General features: G+C 48.5%; 1 protein-coding gene across 1 annotated transcript in view; it reads left to right on the top strand.

The window, feature by feature from the left end:
• LOC119163096 (astacin-like metalloprotease toxin 5) overlaps positions 1–19,808 on the top strand; it is a 71,092-nt gene that overhangs the window by 34,781 nt on the left and 16,503 nt on the right. Inside the window, exon 3 of the mRNA XM_037415029.2 lies at positions 8,287–8,359. Within this exon, the coding sequence (XP_037270926.2) occupies positions 8,287–8,359 (73 nt within the window). The remainder of the gene's footprint in view (positions 1–8,286; positions 8,360–19,808) is intronic.

Raw genomic sequence — 19,808 nt, 5'->3', positions numbered from 1 at the left:
ACAAACCAACCGACGAGCGGCAACTGAGCGAGCAGCGCCGACCTTGAGTATATATACAGCACGACGGCGCATGCACTGTCAGCTGTTGAATGTTCTCGAAGCGCGACGCCACATGCGCGTCCACTGGATAATCAGGAGAATTGTAGATGTCGAACGCGGTGTGTAGAGGAGGAAGGGTGCACAGATGGTGGAGGAGTGAAGCGCGCGCGGTGTGCAGAGGAGGAAGGGATGCACAGATGGTGGAAGAGTGGGCGACGGCGCGACGGCGCATGCGCGCGCGTCAGCTGTCGAATGTTCGAGAAGCGGTGCGGACGGCGCACTACAAGGCGCGAGTATAAGATGCTCCGCATCTAAAAGAACTTTTCATCAACAGGTAGAAGCTATCTGCTGGTAGTTCCTGGAGCTCTCCGCAGCGAAATTTTACAAGCCTGCCATGACGAAGCCACTGCGGGCCACCTCGGTTTCACAAGGACACTGATACGCATCAAAGAAAAATATTACTGGCCAAGAATCGCAGCAGAGGTTAAACATTGCGTCCGAACATGCATTGACTGTCAGCGGCGCAAGGTACCACCTGTCAAACCCGCTGGGCTATTACATCCTGTGCCCGTGCCAGAAACTCCGTTTTCTCAAATCGGAATGGATCTGCTGGGCCCATTCCCAACATAGGACAGCGGCAACAAATGGGTTATAGTGGCGACGGACTACCTCACCCGATACGTGGAGACCAAGGCAATCGCGAGTGGCACTGCAGCTGAAGCGGCCCAGTTCTTCATTGAGAACATTGTTCTGAGACATGGTGCTCCAGCTGTCGTCATAACAGACAAAGGTACCGCATTTACAGCGGAGCTTTTGCGCACTGTGCTTACGCTCAGTGGCACAGCGCATAGGAAGACGACAGCTTACCACCCACAAACTAATGGGCTTAGAGAAAGACTTAACAAGACAATCGCTGACATGCTTTGCATGTACGTCGACGTAGAACACAAGAATTGGGACCGAATATTGCCGTACATCACATTCGCGTATAATACGGCGTGCCAGGAAACAACAAAAATGACGCCGTTCGCACTAATTCATGGCAGAGAAGTTACGACAATGCTTGACACCATGCTGCCTTACGATTGCAATGATTCAGAGACAGACGCCGCAGACTTCACTGAGTGCGCCGAAGAAGCAAGGCAGCTTGCCCGCGTCAGAATAATGAACCAGCAGCAACTTGACGCCCAACGGTACAACCTTCGCCATCGATTCGTCATTTATCAACCGGGAGATAGAGTCTGGGTTTGGTTTCCTGTACGACGACGAGGCCTCTCAGAGAAACTTCTACGCCGATACTTCGGACCCTACAAGGTTCTGCGTCGTCTTAGGGATGTGACGTACGAAGTCGTGCCCGACGCCTCCTCCTGTTCAAAACGTCGCCAGCATCTGCCTGAGACAGTGCACGTGGTCCGCATGAAACTTTACTACTCTCAGTGATGTAAACACTCGATGGCCGCATCTCTACCTGTTGAGCGTCGGGATGACGCTCACTCTGGCGGGAGGGTAATGCCGCGTGCATAGCTGCATTTAGCGGTGACATAGCGACGACAACGAAGAACGCGGATTTGCTCTAGAGGCGCAGCGCAGCAGAGTGCAGAAGACGACAATCTTAGCGGCCTTCTCTGAGAGCGTCTCTACAAGTCCCACTGTCCGTGTTTTTAAATAAACCCCCTGTCATTTATAACCCGCGACAATATATATATATATATGTGACGTAAGAAGGCAGAAATGGGTAGGTGTAGTAGAGGAGGAAGAAGCAAAACGGAATAAACATGGCGTATGAGCCAGGCCGCCACGTCTCCCATTCATCATAGCGTCACACGAGTCGACAGGATGGAGACCTGCCTGCCCCTTCATCAGTCACTCATCATCTACGCAGTTCCCCAGAAAACGCCCTGACCGAACACTGACTACCGAATCATCGCCTAGGAGGACAACGACCAGCACCATGACAGAACCATCGACTGACCTCGACATCCCCAAGTACACTGGATCAGCGGACGACGGACCCGTGCAGGACTGGTTCAACCTGTTCGAACTCCACGCTACCGCTGCATCTTGGTCGGAACGGGAGATGGTTACGAACTTCAGCGACTACGTCACCGGTGAGGCATTTAAATTTTACCTTATTCACATATTCGAGAACGACGAGTCATGGCAAAAAATCAAAGAGGAGATGATTACCCGTTTTAATGACTATGACGAAGACTTACTCATTGCCAACCATCTAGAGACAACTGCACACTATCGTCAATTTCCTAAGCAGTCCTCAAGCATTCTAAAGTCCAGCGCGAATCGACAAGTGCCTCAAGACGAAGTGGCACATGCGTTTACTTACAGAAGGCTATGCATACATTGGGAAAAACCCAACCGTCAAGCGCGTCTTCCTTGTACACGAAAGTCGGCATTTCCGAAGTCATCGCTTCAGCATATGACACGAGACGTTGCTGAACCACCTGATGCCCTGCACTCTTCGTCTCGCATACGGGGTCCACCACCTGGGTTTTCGTCCCGTGGTTTTCCAAGCGCTCCTATCGCTCACCATTCGCCTCATAAGGACGCCGCAACCTCGGTAGACGACCTAACGCTTCACGAAAATACCCTGTCAGGCCATGCTCTTTCCGGACATGTTCCTTCATCGCCGTGCGGTGCACACACACTGGACAGTCGAAGCAAAGCAGAAGGCTTAGACGCATCGAACGTCCCACGCTACCAGACGCAAGAACTACTCGCAGTGAACAGCGAAAAAGAATCCCCTGAAGAGCTTCGTGTCATTTCTACGGGACCGCAAACTTGCCAAAATCTGCAGTTCAAACCTAGTAATGCCATGACACTTGTGATGCTCACATGCAGAGCTCACCAATTCATGAATCGAACAAATTCAGAAGTGCAAGATACATCAAACCTCATACACAGTTGTCTTTTGGAAGCGCCCTTAATGAACCCCGTCACCGAAGCCTCTAAAGAGCATGCTAGGAATGATGACACATTGCCAACTATGCCCGACAAGCAAGACACTAATTCACCATTCATCAGCTGTCTACAGGACGCATCAAACACCGAAGGAAATGAATGCCCGATTCCAGAAGGGGCGCAACTACAGCCATCTCTTGAGCAGCCTCTGGAAAGCAAGCAAAGCCAAGTTCATAAACTCATGCTACAACGAGAGCGACTGCAACGAGGGGATCGACGAACGCAAATTTCAACGGAAGCGCACTCACCAATAAAAGAACATCGGAAAATAAGATCTCTAAACCAAAGACCAATTCAAAATGTCAGGCACTTTCGCACAAAGAAAAGTCACCAGAAACATTCCCTGCACCTGCTATTACACCGACTGCACCACCACAGAAAACGCCGAGAAAGACGCAAAAGCACTGCTTGCACACCGCAAACACTCAGGCACTTCGTCACAGTCTGTCAAAAAGCACGAAAGCAAGAAGCACCGGGATTGCACCATTCACGACGAAAAATACAACCCCGACGACATCCGAGCTGCCGATGCAACAATGCGTTCCAACCTTGCTCAGTCCCCAGAACAGTTCAAGCAGTATTGTCAGTGTTCATGTGTAGCCCACTCTGTCCGGAACGCAACAGTCAAGCTCGTCCACCAGAGTCGTCATAAAAATCGCCGGACAGCTCCCTCGGCCTTGAAGATTTAGTGAGATTGTGAAACTCTGTCGGGACGTGAAACTGTGAATTTGGCCGTTATTTAGTTTATTCTCTGTAATTTGTTGTAGCTTGTAACCGGTGCCATCTTTCGGGGGGAGGGGGAATCCTGTGACGTAAGAAGGCAGAAATGGTTAGGTGAAGTAGAGGAGAAAGAAGCAGAACGGAATAAACATGGCGTATGAGCCAGGCCACGTCTCCCATTCTTCGTAGCGTCGCATATATATATATATATATATATATATATATATATATATATATATATATATATATATATATATATATACATATATATATATGACGCTATGATAAGTGGGCGACGTGGCCTGGCTCATACCCCATGTTTATTCTATTCTCACTTCTTCCTTCTCTCCTTCTACCAACCATCGCTTCATACGTCACACGATTCCCCCTTCCCCCGAAAGAAGGCATGAATTATGAACAAGAACAATTAAACAAGGAGAGGTTGAAAAGTCACGAATGTCAAAAGTCACAATTGGTTCTATGCTCGAGGGGAGTTCCGTAAACTTTCAAAGACTTCAGTGGGGAGTGCAGCAGTCCGGTTAATGCAAGAGTTATGGTGGGTTAGGCTGACTGTTGCGTTCTAGATGGCATAACCACACCCTAGAGATCTGCACTGGTGTTGACATGGGTTGAGTTCTTGCGAGGAACGGACAAGAGTGGGAGTCCCTGTAGCATTTAAAGTGGATGTTGAATGCGTCGAGTTGTGTGTCGTGGCGGGAACAGATGGTGTGCTTCCAGTTTGCGTGTGCGATGGTTGCAGGTGATGAAATCAGAATGATGTCTTGGTCTCTGCGTTGTACAGATGGTGCCTTCTCGTCTCTTTCGTCGTTTTCTGTGGTTTCGTAGGCGCAGTCTTGATCTGTTGCGCCAAATGCGTTTCTGGCGCCGATCCAATATGCGAAGATGCCTCACGTCTTGAATTTGCTGTAAGAGGCTTGCTTTGCGTCGTCGTCCTTGTCGGTGTATCCGTTGGAGTGTCTGCGATTCTTGAACGTGCTTTTGCTCGCGTTGGTGATGCTGCTGTGAAACGTATTGCGATGTGATCCCTTCTTGAACATCACGCTGGTTTCCTTGACAACTTGAAGTGGTGCCCAGTCGGCAGCTGGTAGTCTGTGGGCTGTTGTCATGCAGTTCGGGCAATGAAGATAATGCTTCAGAGTTGGTAGAAAGTTCCTCAGAAGCTTCTTCTACCCTGTTCACTACGAGAGGCTCTTGCACATTGCAGTGTGCGACGTTCTATGCGTCTGAGCCTTCGGTGTTGCGTCGGCTGTCGAGTGTGTATGCAGCGGATGGCAATGCATGAACCCGTGTGGAGGGAGCATGGCTTGACAGGGTAATTTCCCGGTGCGTCAGCTCGTCTATCGTGAACACGGCGTCCTTATGAGGCAAACGGGGAGCGTCAGGAGCCCTTAAAGAGCCGCGTGAATGAAACCAGGGTGGTGGACAACGTATTCGAGACGAAGAATAAAGTGGATTTGGTGGGTAAGCAACCTCTCGTGTCATTCGCTGGAGCGACGACTTTGAAAACACCGGCTGTCGTGAAGAGAAACGTAGTGGAAGGCTATGTTCCTTGAGAAATGAGCGCGGATTGTGACGGCCGAGGGTTGTTGTGTGCAGATGGTCGGTAATGAGGAAGTCCTCGTCATAGTCGTTAAAACGGGTAATCATCTCTTCTCTGATCTTTTCCCTTGACTCGTCGTTTTGAAATATGTGGGTGAGGTAGAATTTGAAGGCCTCACCGGAGACGTAGTCGCTGAAGTTCGTCACCATCTCCCGTTCCGACCAAGATGCAGCGGTAGCGTGGAGCTCGAACACGTCGAACCAGTCCTGTACAGGTCCATTGTCCGCTGCTCCGGTGTACTTGGGGATGGGAAGGTCAGTCGATGGTTCTGTCATGATACCGGTAACTGCATGCGCCTGAGATCACCTCTTCTGTGGTCGATATTCAGTTGAGGCGTATTTCCGGTAGATTCGTGAATGATTCGAGGCTGATGAGTGGCGGCCAGTCTTCATCCTGTCGACTCGTGTGACGCTATGATGAGTGGGCGACGTGGCCTGGCTCATACCTCATGTTTATTTCATTCTGACTTCTTCCTTCTCTCCTTCTACCAACCATCGGTTTATACGTCATATATATATATATATATATATATATATATATATATATATATATATATATATATATATATATATATATATAAGAACTTGAAGGGGAGGCACGACAGGTCCGGGTATTTTCTATATTGAATGAACTTGCAGATAGCACATTTGAAAAGGGAATCGTATTTACTAACGTTCCGGCCATGGCACGGCCTTCGTCAGAGTAAGTAGGTATGATACAATGCAGCCGCTTTTATAGGCTCACGTGATAAACTCTCGGTATAGCAGCTAGGACAATCAAAGTAAAAAAATGGTAATCTGTCAGAACCATGTGTTGACATGACAGACATGCGGTGGGTGCATGAATATACAAGTTTCAAATTTCCTTGCGCATCGACACGCGGGGCACAGTATGGTTGGCAGGACATGTAAAAGAGCTCTGAAGTAAAGAAACCACGGTTGACTAATATACATTTTAATATACACTAAAATATTTTACTATTCTAAGATGTCGCGTTGTTATAGTGTGAGGCAGGTGAGCTTTCCTACGTTTTCATTGATATCTGAACTAATGTTGTTAAATTTGGGGATCAAGAAGGATTCCCTCACTTCCCTATCGTGATCTGACTTAAAACCGAACTGAATAATAGTGGCCCTAATTTTGTCGAAACCATGGCCAGGCATACTGCCGTGCTTCGACAGCGGTAGATTAGGGAGGCTTACGGCATGTGCACGGTGATTATTAAAACGAATTCTGAAACTTGTCTCTGTTTGACCTATGTACTGAGCTCCGCATGTTGAACACTCGACAAGATAGATGACGTTGATACTATCACACGTGTAGTTCCCATTTATCTTTCAAGAAAAACTGGACGATGTACTTAAAACTGTTTTAGATGTCGTCATGTGCGCGCACACTTTGCAACGTGGTTTGTTGCAGGGATGACAGCTTTCATGTGAACAGGTGGTTTTAGATGAGGTTAGTAAATCACGAAGGTTCCGCGATCGTCGGTAGACCACGCGTGGTTGTTCTGGAAAGATTCCTTTGCGACGCTCGCTCTGTATTAAAATGTTCAAATGTTTCTTTAAGATATGGTTCACATTTGGAGCTGAGGCCGCATGTGTCAAAATTAGATTAGTCCGCGAACAATCTTTGGGTGTTTTGTTAGTACTCAGCAGGTCTGAACGGTCGAGCTCTTCTGCACGTTTGATGGCGTCTGTGATTATGCTGGCCGGATAGCTCTGTTTTTCGAGCGCGCTCCGAAGTTGTTCGCAGTGGCGGGAAAATTCGCTGCTATCAGAGCATATTCTTTTAAGACGGACTGCTTGGCTGTAGGGAATACTAGTTTTATTGTGTTTCACGTGGCTACTACTAAAGTGAAGATATTGCTGCCTATCCGTGGGTTTCCTGTAAAGATTAGTTATCAGCTTCCCGTTACGTAGAGTGACCATGACATCAAGGAAGCTTATGTTCACAGGTGAATACGAGTGCGAAAACGAAATCGCCGTATGAGCGTTGTTAAGATCTGCTATGAAAGAAAGCAGTTGCAATTCACTATGGTGCCAGATTAGGAAAATGTCGTCGATATATATATATATATATATATATATATATATATATATATATATATACATATACAGTGCATGACATCGACGCCGACGTCCACGCTGGCGGTGAAATCCGGCCTAGAGTATCCATATAATTGACATAGCAATAAAAAACGCTTTCAAAGGATGGACTGGCGAGACCTAGGCGTGATGCACAGCATGATATACATTGCACGCGCATGGTGCGCTCACGGCTGTTTGGCTAGCTTGATACACAAGTTCAGTATTGCATGACGTGACTATGTCGCAACCATAATGGACAAATGCTAACATTAAAATTGTGACATGTCAACTACAGTACGAACGGCATGCCACGCTCATAGCGTGCTCACGGCCGTTTAGCTAGCTTGATATGCACCAAAATGGTTAATGCGGGACGTGACGGCATTACGAAGATAGAAGGCAGGTGGAAACATGAAAATCGTGACATGCATGCCATGTGCGACGTGATTTGTATGCCACGCTCGTGGTGCACTTAGGTCTAGTTTCCTAGCTAAATCGATATACACCGAAATCAGTATTGCCCGACGTGACTGTATGACGAACATAAATGACAGGCCCTAAACTGTAACTCATGACATGCATGTTATGTACAGTGTGATTCGCTCCTCTGGCTGCTTCGCGTTACATCGATCCCCACAATGTGTGGGATCTACCGGATTTCTTTCCTGCCGGTTCCACCACGTGTAATGTACAGACTTTTGGACGAGCATGCACCTTCTTGCATTATCGTATCCCGATACTGAAAGTTCTGTCTCACATAAAAAAAACGAGCCCCTGAATTCCTCTTATTTCGTTGAACTGCTAACGCAGCTGTGGCGACTTGTCTTTTCTATGGCGCAGCGCAATGCGGTTACTAAGAAGGACGAGTTGTGGCCCAAGGGAATCATTCCGTACGTCATCGATGCTCAACTGAGTGAGTGAAAAATGTTTCTGGTCTGATAAACACTAGCTGCGTACAGCACATCTGTGACCACAGAGCTGGTATTAACAAATGTTAATGAACCGAGCTGTAACGCGAAGTTTTATATTTCTAAATAAAAAAATTCACGAAGCCAAAAAACAAGAAAAAAATTTGCACGTTTGCAGTAGTGGTGCTAAGTCTGAAAAAAAAAACAGTATATCTGAGCAGCTTGCCTTGTTTCTCTTTATTTTTTTGGTCCCTTTACTTTGCCTGTTTTACTATTTATTTCTGTGCCCTGCCGCGGTGGTCTAGTGGCTAAGGTACTCGGCTGCTGACCCGCAGGGCGCGGGTTCGAATCCCGGCTGCGGCGGCTGCATTTCCGATGGAGGCGGAAATGTTGTAGGCCCGTGTACTCAGATTTGGGTGCACGTTAAAGAACCCCAGGTGGTCTAAATTTCCGGAGCCCTCCACTACGGCGTCTCTCATAATCATATAGTGGTGTTGGGACGTTAAACCCCACATATCAATCATTATTATTTATCTCTGTTTCATTCTGCTTCACTATCCATTTATCTTGTTCTCGCTGCTTCTATCGTTCTTTTTGTTCCCTTTATTTCTCCATTTTTTATGGGCCCTGCAGCGGTGGCATAGGGGCTAAGGGGTTCGGCTGCTGACGCGCACGTTACGGGATCGAGTCCCGGCTGCGGCGGCTGCATTTTTGATGGAGGTGAAAATGCTGCACGCTCATGTGCTCAGATTTGGGTGCACGGTAAAGAACCCCAGGTGGTCGAAATTTCCGGAGCCCTGCACTGTGGCGTCCCTTACAATGATATGGTGACTTTGGGACGCTAGAGCCTACGAATCAATCAATCAATCAATCAATCAATCAATCAATCAATCAATCAATCAATCAATCAATCAATCAATCAATCAATCAATCAATCAATCAATCAATCAATAGCCCGATCAATCAATCAATCAATCAATCAATCAATCGAGTCATTTCTCACTGCTTTGTTCTATCTTTGCCTTTCTGTTTCTACTCCTTCCCTTCCTTTTTCTCAACTTCAGCCTTTCTATCTCTTTCTCCCTACCTCGTTCAGTCTTTCTATCTCTGTATACTCGTTCTTTTTCCCATCGAAGTTATTGCACGCCACATGCTCGTGGAACTAAGCTGATGATGACGACGACGACGAATAGAGCGTTGCTCACACTCTCCATCCTCTTCAACAAACGAGTCGCGATGGCAGTCGACCGTTCCTACAGTAGCTGGTGCTGGTGAGCGGAGAAAGAACGAGGACCCATTGGTGGTGGTCTGCTCAAGCTTGAGCGGCAGGATCTTTTTAGCTGGAATTTGGTTTGCTTTTGATTCCTCGTGTTCCTTGATGGTTTCTCTCGGCTGAAACGTTGTTGTGGCTCTTTGGAGGTCAGGCAAGTCAGAGTGTTCTGGTGTCTTTCTCGTCCCCTGGTCGAGGGCACTCTCCTTGGCTGGCCTCGCAGCCGGTCAGGCATCGGCCGCTTGATGCCTTGCTGCATGGTGGAGATAACTGCGTCCCTGTGGCTCTGTTTCCTGCGGATGGGGGTTCCGTTCCGATGAAGAATCCGAAGGTGATGCGGATGTAGCTTCGGAAGGCCTCGTCGCTTTTCCACAGCATTACTGGGGTCTGCCAGTTCGGCCGGGGTGGTGTCCTGTGCTGCTCTGCGGACCATGATTGCGTCCGGGGGCTTCTAAATTGCTCTGAGTTTGCTACACAGCCGGTGAGCCCGTTTGTTCCGGCTCATCTTGCATGTGCGAGGGGCATGGTCCATGGGGTGGATGCGAGTCTGGCACCTCGGGAAATTCTGGACTTGTTTGCTGTAGCTGGGGCAGTTTCGGTCTGTCGATGCGCCCGAACGATTGATAAAACAGGATCGCCTGCTGAATCGGTTGTGGTGGCTTTTGCGGGAGGAGTCAGACCAACAGAAGTTGGGGCATGGGCACTGGTCTACAAAGTGGAGCCACTTTCCCCGAAGCCTTTGCACTGCTCGGAACGTGGGTGGTTTGGCCGCAGCATGAAGGGATGCAGATTACAGGCTGGATGTCGTCTGTGCTGAGAGAGTCATGACGGCCGCGATTGCAGATCTGATGACCGGGGTGCTGCTTGTGTGATGGAGCGCGCCCTGCAGACTCTGCTGAGCTACAGTTTCTGTGCAAAATTGGGATTTGCAGGCTCTGTTGATTTCGGGGGGACAGAGGAGGAGGATCTGACAGTTATTCATCGATCTGTCTCTGCGAAAGCGGGACCTTCTAAAAATGTGGTTTGGGCTGAGTTGGAGCCTGTGACGGATAATTCAGGAGACTTTACAGATGCGGACACAGAATCTCAAATGACTTTGAAATGTAACAGAACTCCCCCTTCTAAAAAGTCTCTTCAGAACCCAAAATTCAAGAAGTGCCTGTCCAAGAACGACTTCTTTGAGAACCTTTCAAAGGGTGATTTCTCGAAAAACGATGTTCTGCATCAGGCGGTTTCTTCTGCTGGTATGGCATCAAAGTAGGTTTGCTGAGGGTTCTGCAGTGAAATTGCCGGTTTATTTGGTCGGCAACTACAGATTCACAATGTGTTTCTTCGCCAATTTCTCTCGACAAGGTTGCCATTCGGTAGGCCTGGCTTGCTGATGGTAAAAGATTTTGCATGAAAAATTGTCCATTGGTGCGGCTGGATCGGCCGGGTGGAGGTGGCGGTAGGGCTTCCTTGGTGTCAACAAAATTTAGTCGCAAAGCCGGGATGTTGTGTCGGTGTATCGGTGCGAGTTGTGAAGTTCTGGTGTTGGACGTGACACTGCCAGACTTCTCGGCTTTTTCTTTTGCAAATGTGTATTTTCCTGCAGGAGTTCGGGACGCGAGGTGCCTCGATATTATGTTGGCTTCATGCAGAAAAGAAATATTGCTGTGTGGTGATTTCAATTCGCACCATGTGTCTCGGGGCGTCGGATCTGATGTGTGTATAGGACGTTTGTGGGAGTGGACGCTTGATAATGGTTTTTTTCTGCTTGAACTCGCACGTTGCTACGTTTGTAAGAGGTAACTCTGAGTCGACTATTGATTTGGCATTTTCCAGATGCACTTTGGGCATATCCTCGTGGAATACACTGGATTGTGCTACAAACGGCGACCGCCTTCCCAGCAGTTTTAAAATTGGGTTCCCGAGGTTTGATTTGGAAAGGAAGGTTGGCTCATTCGTGAATTATGCTATGCTGGATTACAAAAAGACTTAGAATCTACGTTAGTTTTTCGCGAGGAAGTGCGTGAGGACCTTGGGGCTGTGAGTCTGTGTGCGATGTTGGAACGGTCATTGGGAGATTCAACGTTTGCTGTAGGTGTAATAGTCCAAGAAAAGAGCAGAAATTGAACAGTGCACAGAAACAGCAACGGGACAGATCCACCGATCGTGTCCTTGCATGCCTGTCAACTTTCCCGATACAAGTTCTGGCTACTGGGGGCGCTAACACATAGCTTTTGTGAGACAACGCTGCATGCGGCAAGAAAATTTACATCACTTATGCCTAGTTACCGTTGTGAAAATCTCGTAAAAGATGCTACATAGACCACGGCGCGAATGAAGCAATATTAGATATTTGCTTACTAATAGCGCGTCAAACGATACAACATTTCAAGTTCCCTATATCGGTGTCAGTAATAATTTAACAATCTTTTGTCTCTTAAAAGAACAGTGAAACAGAAAAAATATATTACATATTCTACACATTTAAAAGAATAGATGTACTTAAAATGAATATCTTCTATCAGAGCGTGCCTGACGCTCGCTCGTCTGAAGTTACGAATGAAAACCACGCTTAGGCTCTTTTTTAAGATTTAAGGAAAAAGATACTGAACTTGTACGACGAATCTTTCCTACCAGTTATGTGAAAAAAAACGAAAAAAAAACCGTTGGGATTCCAATCATCACTCCTTCAATTTATGAACAGCTGCAATATAGAAAGAAGTTGTTTCAAAAGGTTTTGAGATTGAAAGATATTGATAAACTTAAGAAGTGCAAAAATTCTCGAGATAAACAAAAGTAACCATGGAGGCTAAAGACAACAACAAGATCACGTGCTACGTGACGTCAACAGGCCAAAAGTGTGTTTCACAAGCGCCGAAATGGCCACAGAAGGCACTGACGGACGCTCCCAAGTTTCTTTGAACATACACGTCCAATCAAAGTGGACGAAAGGATGACCTCCACCATAGCTTAGCGTTAGAGCATCGAACGCGTTATTCGAAGGTTGCAGGTTCGGATCCTACCTGTGGCAAGTTATCTTCATGAGCACTTTTCTTTCTTCACGTTTACATTACAATTACTTCTAATAATATCTCCTATCCTTATCTTCGTATCATTGTCTGTTACTTCTAAAAATTGTGTGTAACGAAGAATACAAGCCCTTGAATGCACACTTCTTTCTTTTGTCACTTTCTTTGTTATTGGAAAAAGTAAACTGCAGGAAGGTGTTGATAGAAGATTTCGAATAAAAACAGGGTGTGTATGATCGAGTTGGCGTTTGGGCACGTGAGCTTGCCTTCTTTCAGCCGTGCCAACATGACAAGTCCACGTGCCAAAACTTACGCTCAAGATTACACAGCCTGTTTTTGAATTTTTATTGTACTAATGTTGCTTATAATACTTATGGCACCCTTTAAGCTTGAATAATATGCTGCATTTCACTACTCACCACAACGATCATGTTTTAGTGTGTACTATGACGCTTTAGGGCGAAGCTTTTTAAGGCGTCTTACAGTGAGCTTCATCGATTTACCAAGTCCCGGATCACTCGCGGACGGCCCGTGGGCTCCTCGGCTCACAGGTGGTTACGTCACATGCACGCGATCTAAAAGTCCCGAGCCAGCCCGAGCGGCCTCGGGCCATCTGCGCGCTTGATGCTGACTGCATCAGCTGTGGCGTCTGCTATGCCAGGCTACGCCGTCTGCTCCCTCCATAGCTGAAACACATGCCAGATTGCCGACCCAATGCCAACTTAAACAGCAGTTAGGTAGTGTATTATACCTATTTCTGTTGTGATGCAACTTACTGTAAGTGAACTACTCGAGCGCGTGCGTATCGTAGACCAGCGCGGTCGTTCCACCGTTGTTTTTTCTAGCGAGTATAGCGCGTGTTTGCCCGACCTTCGGGAGTACGTACATGCTCGACGTGGCTTAGAATACCGATGACAATAACTTGGTGCGCTAACAATGCGAAATCTAGAAATATGCGAGAAGCGAACAGAAAGCCAAAGAGAGAGTAGCGCATTAAAAATTTCCCGTGTCTACCTTAAGATGGCCGCACAGCATGCGCACCGCGCTGTCGTCTGTCAGCTGCCCGAAAGAAATTGTTCGGGCGGTCCCGGGCCGCCCGCAGGCCGCCAGGCAGGCAAAAAACGAACATGCGTCCGAGTGATCCCGGATCAGTGGGAGGAGCTTTCAGTTGGTCCCCGAGAAAAACGAATGCGGCACCGGCGTCCGGGGCCGTCCGGGACGTGTAAATCGACGACGCTCACTAGAGCGACACCATCGCAGACGCGAGGCAGACGCAGATCATCGGCCTACTATAGCCTCCCGCCGGCAATATTCTGGTCACACTAGGCCAGCAACGACAACGTGATGGCAGACCAAAGTCACCAGTAAAACGCATCGGCTGACTTGTTGTCGGTAGGTCATCGGGAGATCAGACATCGAGCGAAAAATTGCCCGCGTCGGTCCTTTTGACGACGGAGCGGGAGATAAGGAGGCCCTGCATGAATCTTAATGGTCATTTTGAGCACCTCACGGAAGTTGATTCTTCACTTCATCTTCGTCTGTCTCAACCGCCGTTCCTCAACGTAGTGTTGAAGGGCGGAGGCAGTGCCGCATAACCACAGAGAGACAATGACAACACAGGGAGGACGACTGAAAAGGAGCAGCAGGTGGTGATCAATCATCTTTGAAGTTCATCGGGTAAGTGAAAGTCACTGCGTGTGCCTCCAGTGGGACTAGAGAATTGGCCAATGAAAGTCTATAAGCATGACAAGGCGTGGATGGAGTCTTCCAGAGATCATCGGCAGACTGATTGTGTTGTTTCAGTGTAAATATTACGACGACAAGAAAAAAAAACGCTTTCATAGACAGTCTGCAGACCAAAATCGATGTCGTGTCGCTCTAGTGTAACGCGCCTTTGGCGTGTAGGCTAGTCTGTCGCGGCCATCGTAGTAGAGCACTGTACGGGCCGATTTTTCCGGCCCGATCCCGGCCCGGCCCGGAAACTTCATGCCCTGGCCCAGTTTTTTTAAATACGGCCCGTACTGAATCTGGCCCCGAAAGCTTTGGGTCCAGACCGGCTCGTTTCAGCCCGTTATGCCTTGAGCATAAACGAGGCACTGTGCACTCTTTGTTTATCGTGGAGATATCTCCCTGACACAAGATAAAATGTGTGAATGTTTTCAAGCTTCCTTCAATGTCGCGACTTGCACTGGTATATTCTGTAAACTTTTGCGAAATGATTGCAGAGTGATATAAAATATAGACTCATTCTATATTTGTAAACACAGGTAGGCCTACATCGGCATTGTGGGTAAAATTATAGCGACGTCCGCACGTAACTTCCGTTATAAGCACTGAGGGCTGTGATGTGGGCACACAAAACGACTTTGTGAGACGACATAAACGTTGTGAAAGCCTTAAGCGCTGAAGGCTGCGATGTGGGCCAACAAACAAAACTAAGTGGTGACACGCGACTTGCATCTAAACGCGACGTAGCTCATCGGTATACCGTTTTAGGGGCGAAGCTCCTTATGGCGTGGCTTCGGCGTCCCTCGTAGTACGTAACCACCAGTGGCACATACCCGAAATAGGTATAACATTTCACCTCCAAGGTGGTGCCAGTGAGAGATTTCTTCTGTGCGTTGTTTAACAATAAAAATAGTGCTCAATCTACATGCCAATGGCTGCTAAGGGGGAATGGGAGACAGGAGAATTCGGCTTTTAGTTAACGCGCACGCTGCCATCCCCATTAGCAGCCATTGGCATGTACATTGAGCACTATCGGACAAGAAAGGGTTGCTACATCATACTAGCTGGGTGTAACCTACTTAGTTTTAGAAAGGTATAGCGAGTGTTGAGCCGCACGGCCATGAATAGAATGAACTAGTATATACCATGAATGAATTCGAGGTGGTTAAAGGGGGGAAGCAGATACGAAGCGCAAGCCGTAAGAAATTAAAAGCTGAATCCTCCTGTCTCTCATTTCACATTAGCAGCCACTGGCATGTACATTGAGCACTATCTGACAGGAAAATATATCTACGTTATACTCGCTGGGCGTAACCTTTTTGGTTTTAGAAAGGTTTAGCGAGCATTGGGCCGCAGTGCCATAAATACAGTGAACTAGTATATACCATGAACTCAAGTTGGTTGAAGGTGGGAAGTAGACCCGAAGCGCAAGCCGTAAGAAAGTGTGCGTGTGCCACCTCTCGTTTAGTCCTTGGAATGTCCACTGAATGACGGTGCTTCTATATGGGGAATATATCATAAAAAGATGCGAGATGGTGGGACTTGGAGTGTTGAATAGATGGACGAACGGACACACAGACAGATGCATGGATGGACGCATGAACGGACGCAGGGGCGGATGCATGAACGAACGCAGGGACGGGCGCACGAACAGACGCATAGACGGTCACACAGACGGACGCATGGACGGATGGAGGACGCATGGACGGATGGAGGACGCATGGACGGATGGAGAGTTGGGCGCATGCTTCGCCCCACTCTCCATCATTCACTCGTGGATACGCTGCCATTTTTTTAGGGGCGAAGCTCCTAATAGCGGCACCCGTTCGTCCCTCTTAGTCGTAATAGTAGTGTGTAACCAGTCTTACATTTTGACCTCCAAGGTGGTGCCAGTGGGTGATTTCTTCTGTGCATTGCTGTACAATAAAAAAATGGCAGCATATTCACGGAGTGAATCATAGAGATTGGGGCGAAGCATCCGTCCGTCCATTCGTTCTTGCTGCCGTCCGTCCATACATGCGTCTGTGTGGCCGCCTGTGCGTCCATCCGCCCGTCCGTGTGTGCATCTGTTCGTGCATCCGCACGTCCATCTGTACGTCCATCCCGGAGTTTGTCCATGCATCCGCTCCTGCGTCCGCCCATGCGTCCATCCGTCCGTGCAGCCATCCGTGCATCCGTCTATGCACCTGTCTGTGTGTCTGTTTGTCCACCTATTCAACACTCCAAATACTACCATCTCGCATCTTTTCATGATACATTCCTCATATAGAAGCATCGTCATCCAGCAGACATTCCAAGGACTGAACGAGAGGAGGCACACGCACACTTTCTTACGGCTTGCGCTTCGTGTCTACTTCCCACCTTTAACCACCTCGAGTTCATGGTATATACCAGTTCACTGTATTCATGGTATTGCGGCCCAACGCTCGCTAGACCTTTCTGAAACCAAGGAGGTTACGCCCAGCGAGTATAACGTAGCAACCCTTTCTTGTCAGATAGTGCTGAATGTACATGCCAATGGCTGCTAATGGGAGATGAGAGACGGGAGAATTTGGCTTTTAGGTAACACGCACGCTGCGATTTTTTTATTCTTCAACAACGTACAGGAGAAATCTCCCACCGGCACCACCTAGCAGGTCAAAGCGTAAGACATGTTACGTACTACGACGAGGGACGAACGGGTGTCGCTTTAAGAAACTTCGCCCCTTAAATGGCTGACATTTATAGTTCAACTCTAAATATTGTCGCATGGTTTCGTGTGGTTCTGTGTGGAACAGGACGAAGAAGTTTGGACTGAGATGCTTCTTGGCCTAGCTCAACGAGCAGTACAACACAAGTTTACCTTGAGCGTGACTGGATTGATGGAGCTGCTGGGTACGATGACTCACGATGTACCTCATGCACAAGAGTCCGCCCAAGGGCCGGAACACAAGCGCCGTGCACGTGAACACGACAGTTTACAGAGCAAGCCACCAGTGGCCTACCAACAGAGACAGCCGGACAGCTTATCCACACAGTGACTATGACTTCATCTCAAGGCGCCTTGGAAACTCCACGTCTTGTACTCTGATCTATTGCACTGTGTGGAACCCGCTGATGGCTGGTCCCTTTCCTGGAGAACTGTTTGAGGATGTGGACGACTGGTTGAGCGAGTTCGAACATGTCGCAACGTCTACACTCCTCAACGTCTACACCTGCCTAAAAGACGGCGCCCGAACATGGTTCCTAAACAGAGGTGATGTCTTGACACCCTAGAACAAGTTCCAGCACCGCTTCTTAGAAACTTACTGGAGCCCCGACCGCCGCGAACGTGCTTATGAGACCGCCGCCATGTACGTGGAGCCTTATGAGACCACCACCATGTACGTGGAGGACATGACGCGGCTTTTCAGGCGAGCAGATCCAGCAATATCCGAAGAAAAAAAATCATAGCATATCCACGGAGGTAATGAAGATAAGTGGGGTAAAGCGTCCATCAGACCGTCCATGCTTCTGTCCATCCCCGCGACCATCCGTGCGTCCATCCATGTGTCCATCCGCCTGTCCATGTGCCTGACCTGTCCGTGAGTCCGTTCATCCGCCTGTGTTTCTGTCTGTCTGTCTGTTCGTGCTTCCATTCATCCGTACGTCCGTGCGTCTATCCATCCATCCGTTCGTCTGCTAGTATGTCTGTCCGTCCGTCCATGCGTCCATCTAGTGAACACTCCAAGTACCACCATCTCCCATCGCACATCCCCTGTGGCACATACCCGCTCTAGAGCGGGTATGTGCCACCGGTGCTTACGTACTACTATATACATACAAGGGATGGAGAGACCCACGCCTTAAGGAGCTTTGCTCTAACAAAGCTGCGCTATCTGATGCGAGGCGCGAAGGAGCAGCTTTTTGCTGGTCTAGTGTGGAGTCCTTCGAATAGTGTAGCGGAGTTTCGGACCGAAGCCACTAAGATGGAGGCACTTTATCAACAGTCTGTCCTATTCGACCGGCAAGTGAATGATGCATCATCTCCTGAATTTTCTGCCACTTTAGGAGACAACAGCATTGAATGGATTCGCGAAATCGTTCGCTCCGTCGTTCGCGAGGAAACGGCGAAATGTACATGGGGCGAGACAGCCGGAGGTGAGCAGCATTGCCAGTGTTATTCGGGACGAGGTCCAGCATGTGCTTCACAGCCGTCGCTGTCCAACGATGGCTACCAATCTAGAACCACTTCCTGCGTCCACTGGTGTTGGGAACCACAGACTTGCGAAAGCCTGGCGCACTTTCATGCCGGTATAAAGCCCTAGAGTCCTGATCCAGACGATGTCGTTAGTTGCTACTCAATCATCACCCGCTGGTTTGGACATCAACGGTCACCGTGCTTCTACGCAGAAGTCCGCTATTTGGCGTACGTCGGATAGAAGACCCCTCTGCTTCCATTGCGGTGAAGCCAGTCACATCTACCGGGAATGCTCGTATCGACAACTTGGACTGCGCGGTTTCTCAATTCATTCGCCTCGTCCTCTAGTTTGTCAGAGGCCATGAAAAATTGAGGACTACCTCACGGAGCAACGTCTACATTTCTCCTGGCATTAATCACGGTCACCATTTCCATGGCGACCCGCAGCAATTTTGCCACGTTTCGGTACGACGGCACGGGGACGCTCTCCGAGCCCTCGTCGGGAAAACTCAAGGCAGTGACCTTCGGGGGCGAGGTCGCTGGGACTCGAAGTGGGGAAGACCTCCAATCGACACTTGGACAAAACACTGCAGACAATAAATTGACGTCTGAGTGGAGTGCGAAAAAAAACGTGATTGTGCGTCGGAACTGAATGACCGAGCCTCGCTCGAGATATCCCGTGTTGATAGACAGTTTTCAGGTCAGTGCGTTGGTGGACACAGGTACAGATTGTATTATTATGAGCTGAAAATTGGCTACCAGTCTTGAGAAAGTGATGACACCTTGGAATTGGACGCGTATTCACACTGCTGGAGGCCACGTTGTTACTTCATTGGGGTGCTCTACCGGAACAGTGGAAATATTCGAGTCAACGTTTGTGGTCACCTGCCTCGTACTACGTGACTGTTCTCGTCAGATAATCCTTGGTATAGGCCTCCCTCGGGAGAACGGTGCAATCATAGATCTCCGTGAGCAAATGGTGACTTTTCCGACGCAACGTGCAACCAATAAGGCACCGATAGCCATCGTAGAAGTGCGCTGTGTGTTGCCGACAAAAGCGTGACGCTGCCTCCCAGAGCGACTGCTTTTGTAGAAGTCACCTGTGAAGACCTCCAAGACGATGACGTGGTCGCTGAGAGCAACGTATCCCCTTTGCTGCTTGAAGGTGTGTGTGTGTGTGTGCAGTGCGAATAATACTGCGTGTGCATGACAGTTGGTCACAGATGCCCATCACAAACTTTAACTTCGAGCACTGAAATATTTTCTGCGGCACCATCGTG

Source organism: Rhipicephalus microplus, chromosome 9, assembly GCF_043290135.1.
Source record: "Rhipicephalus microplus isolate Deutch F79 chromosome 9, USDA_Rmic, whole genome shotgun sequence".
NCBI lineage: Eukaryota > Metazoa > Arthropoda > Arachnida > Ixodida > Ixodidae > Rhipicephalus > Rhipicephalus microplus.
Note: the sequence above shows the minus strand (reverse complement) of the source record. Positions and strands in the feature narration are given on the sequence as shown.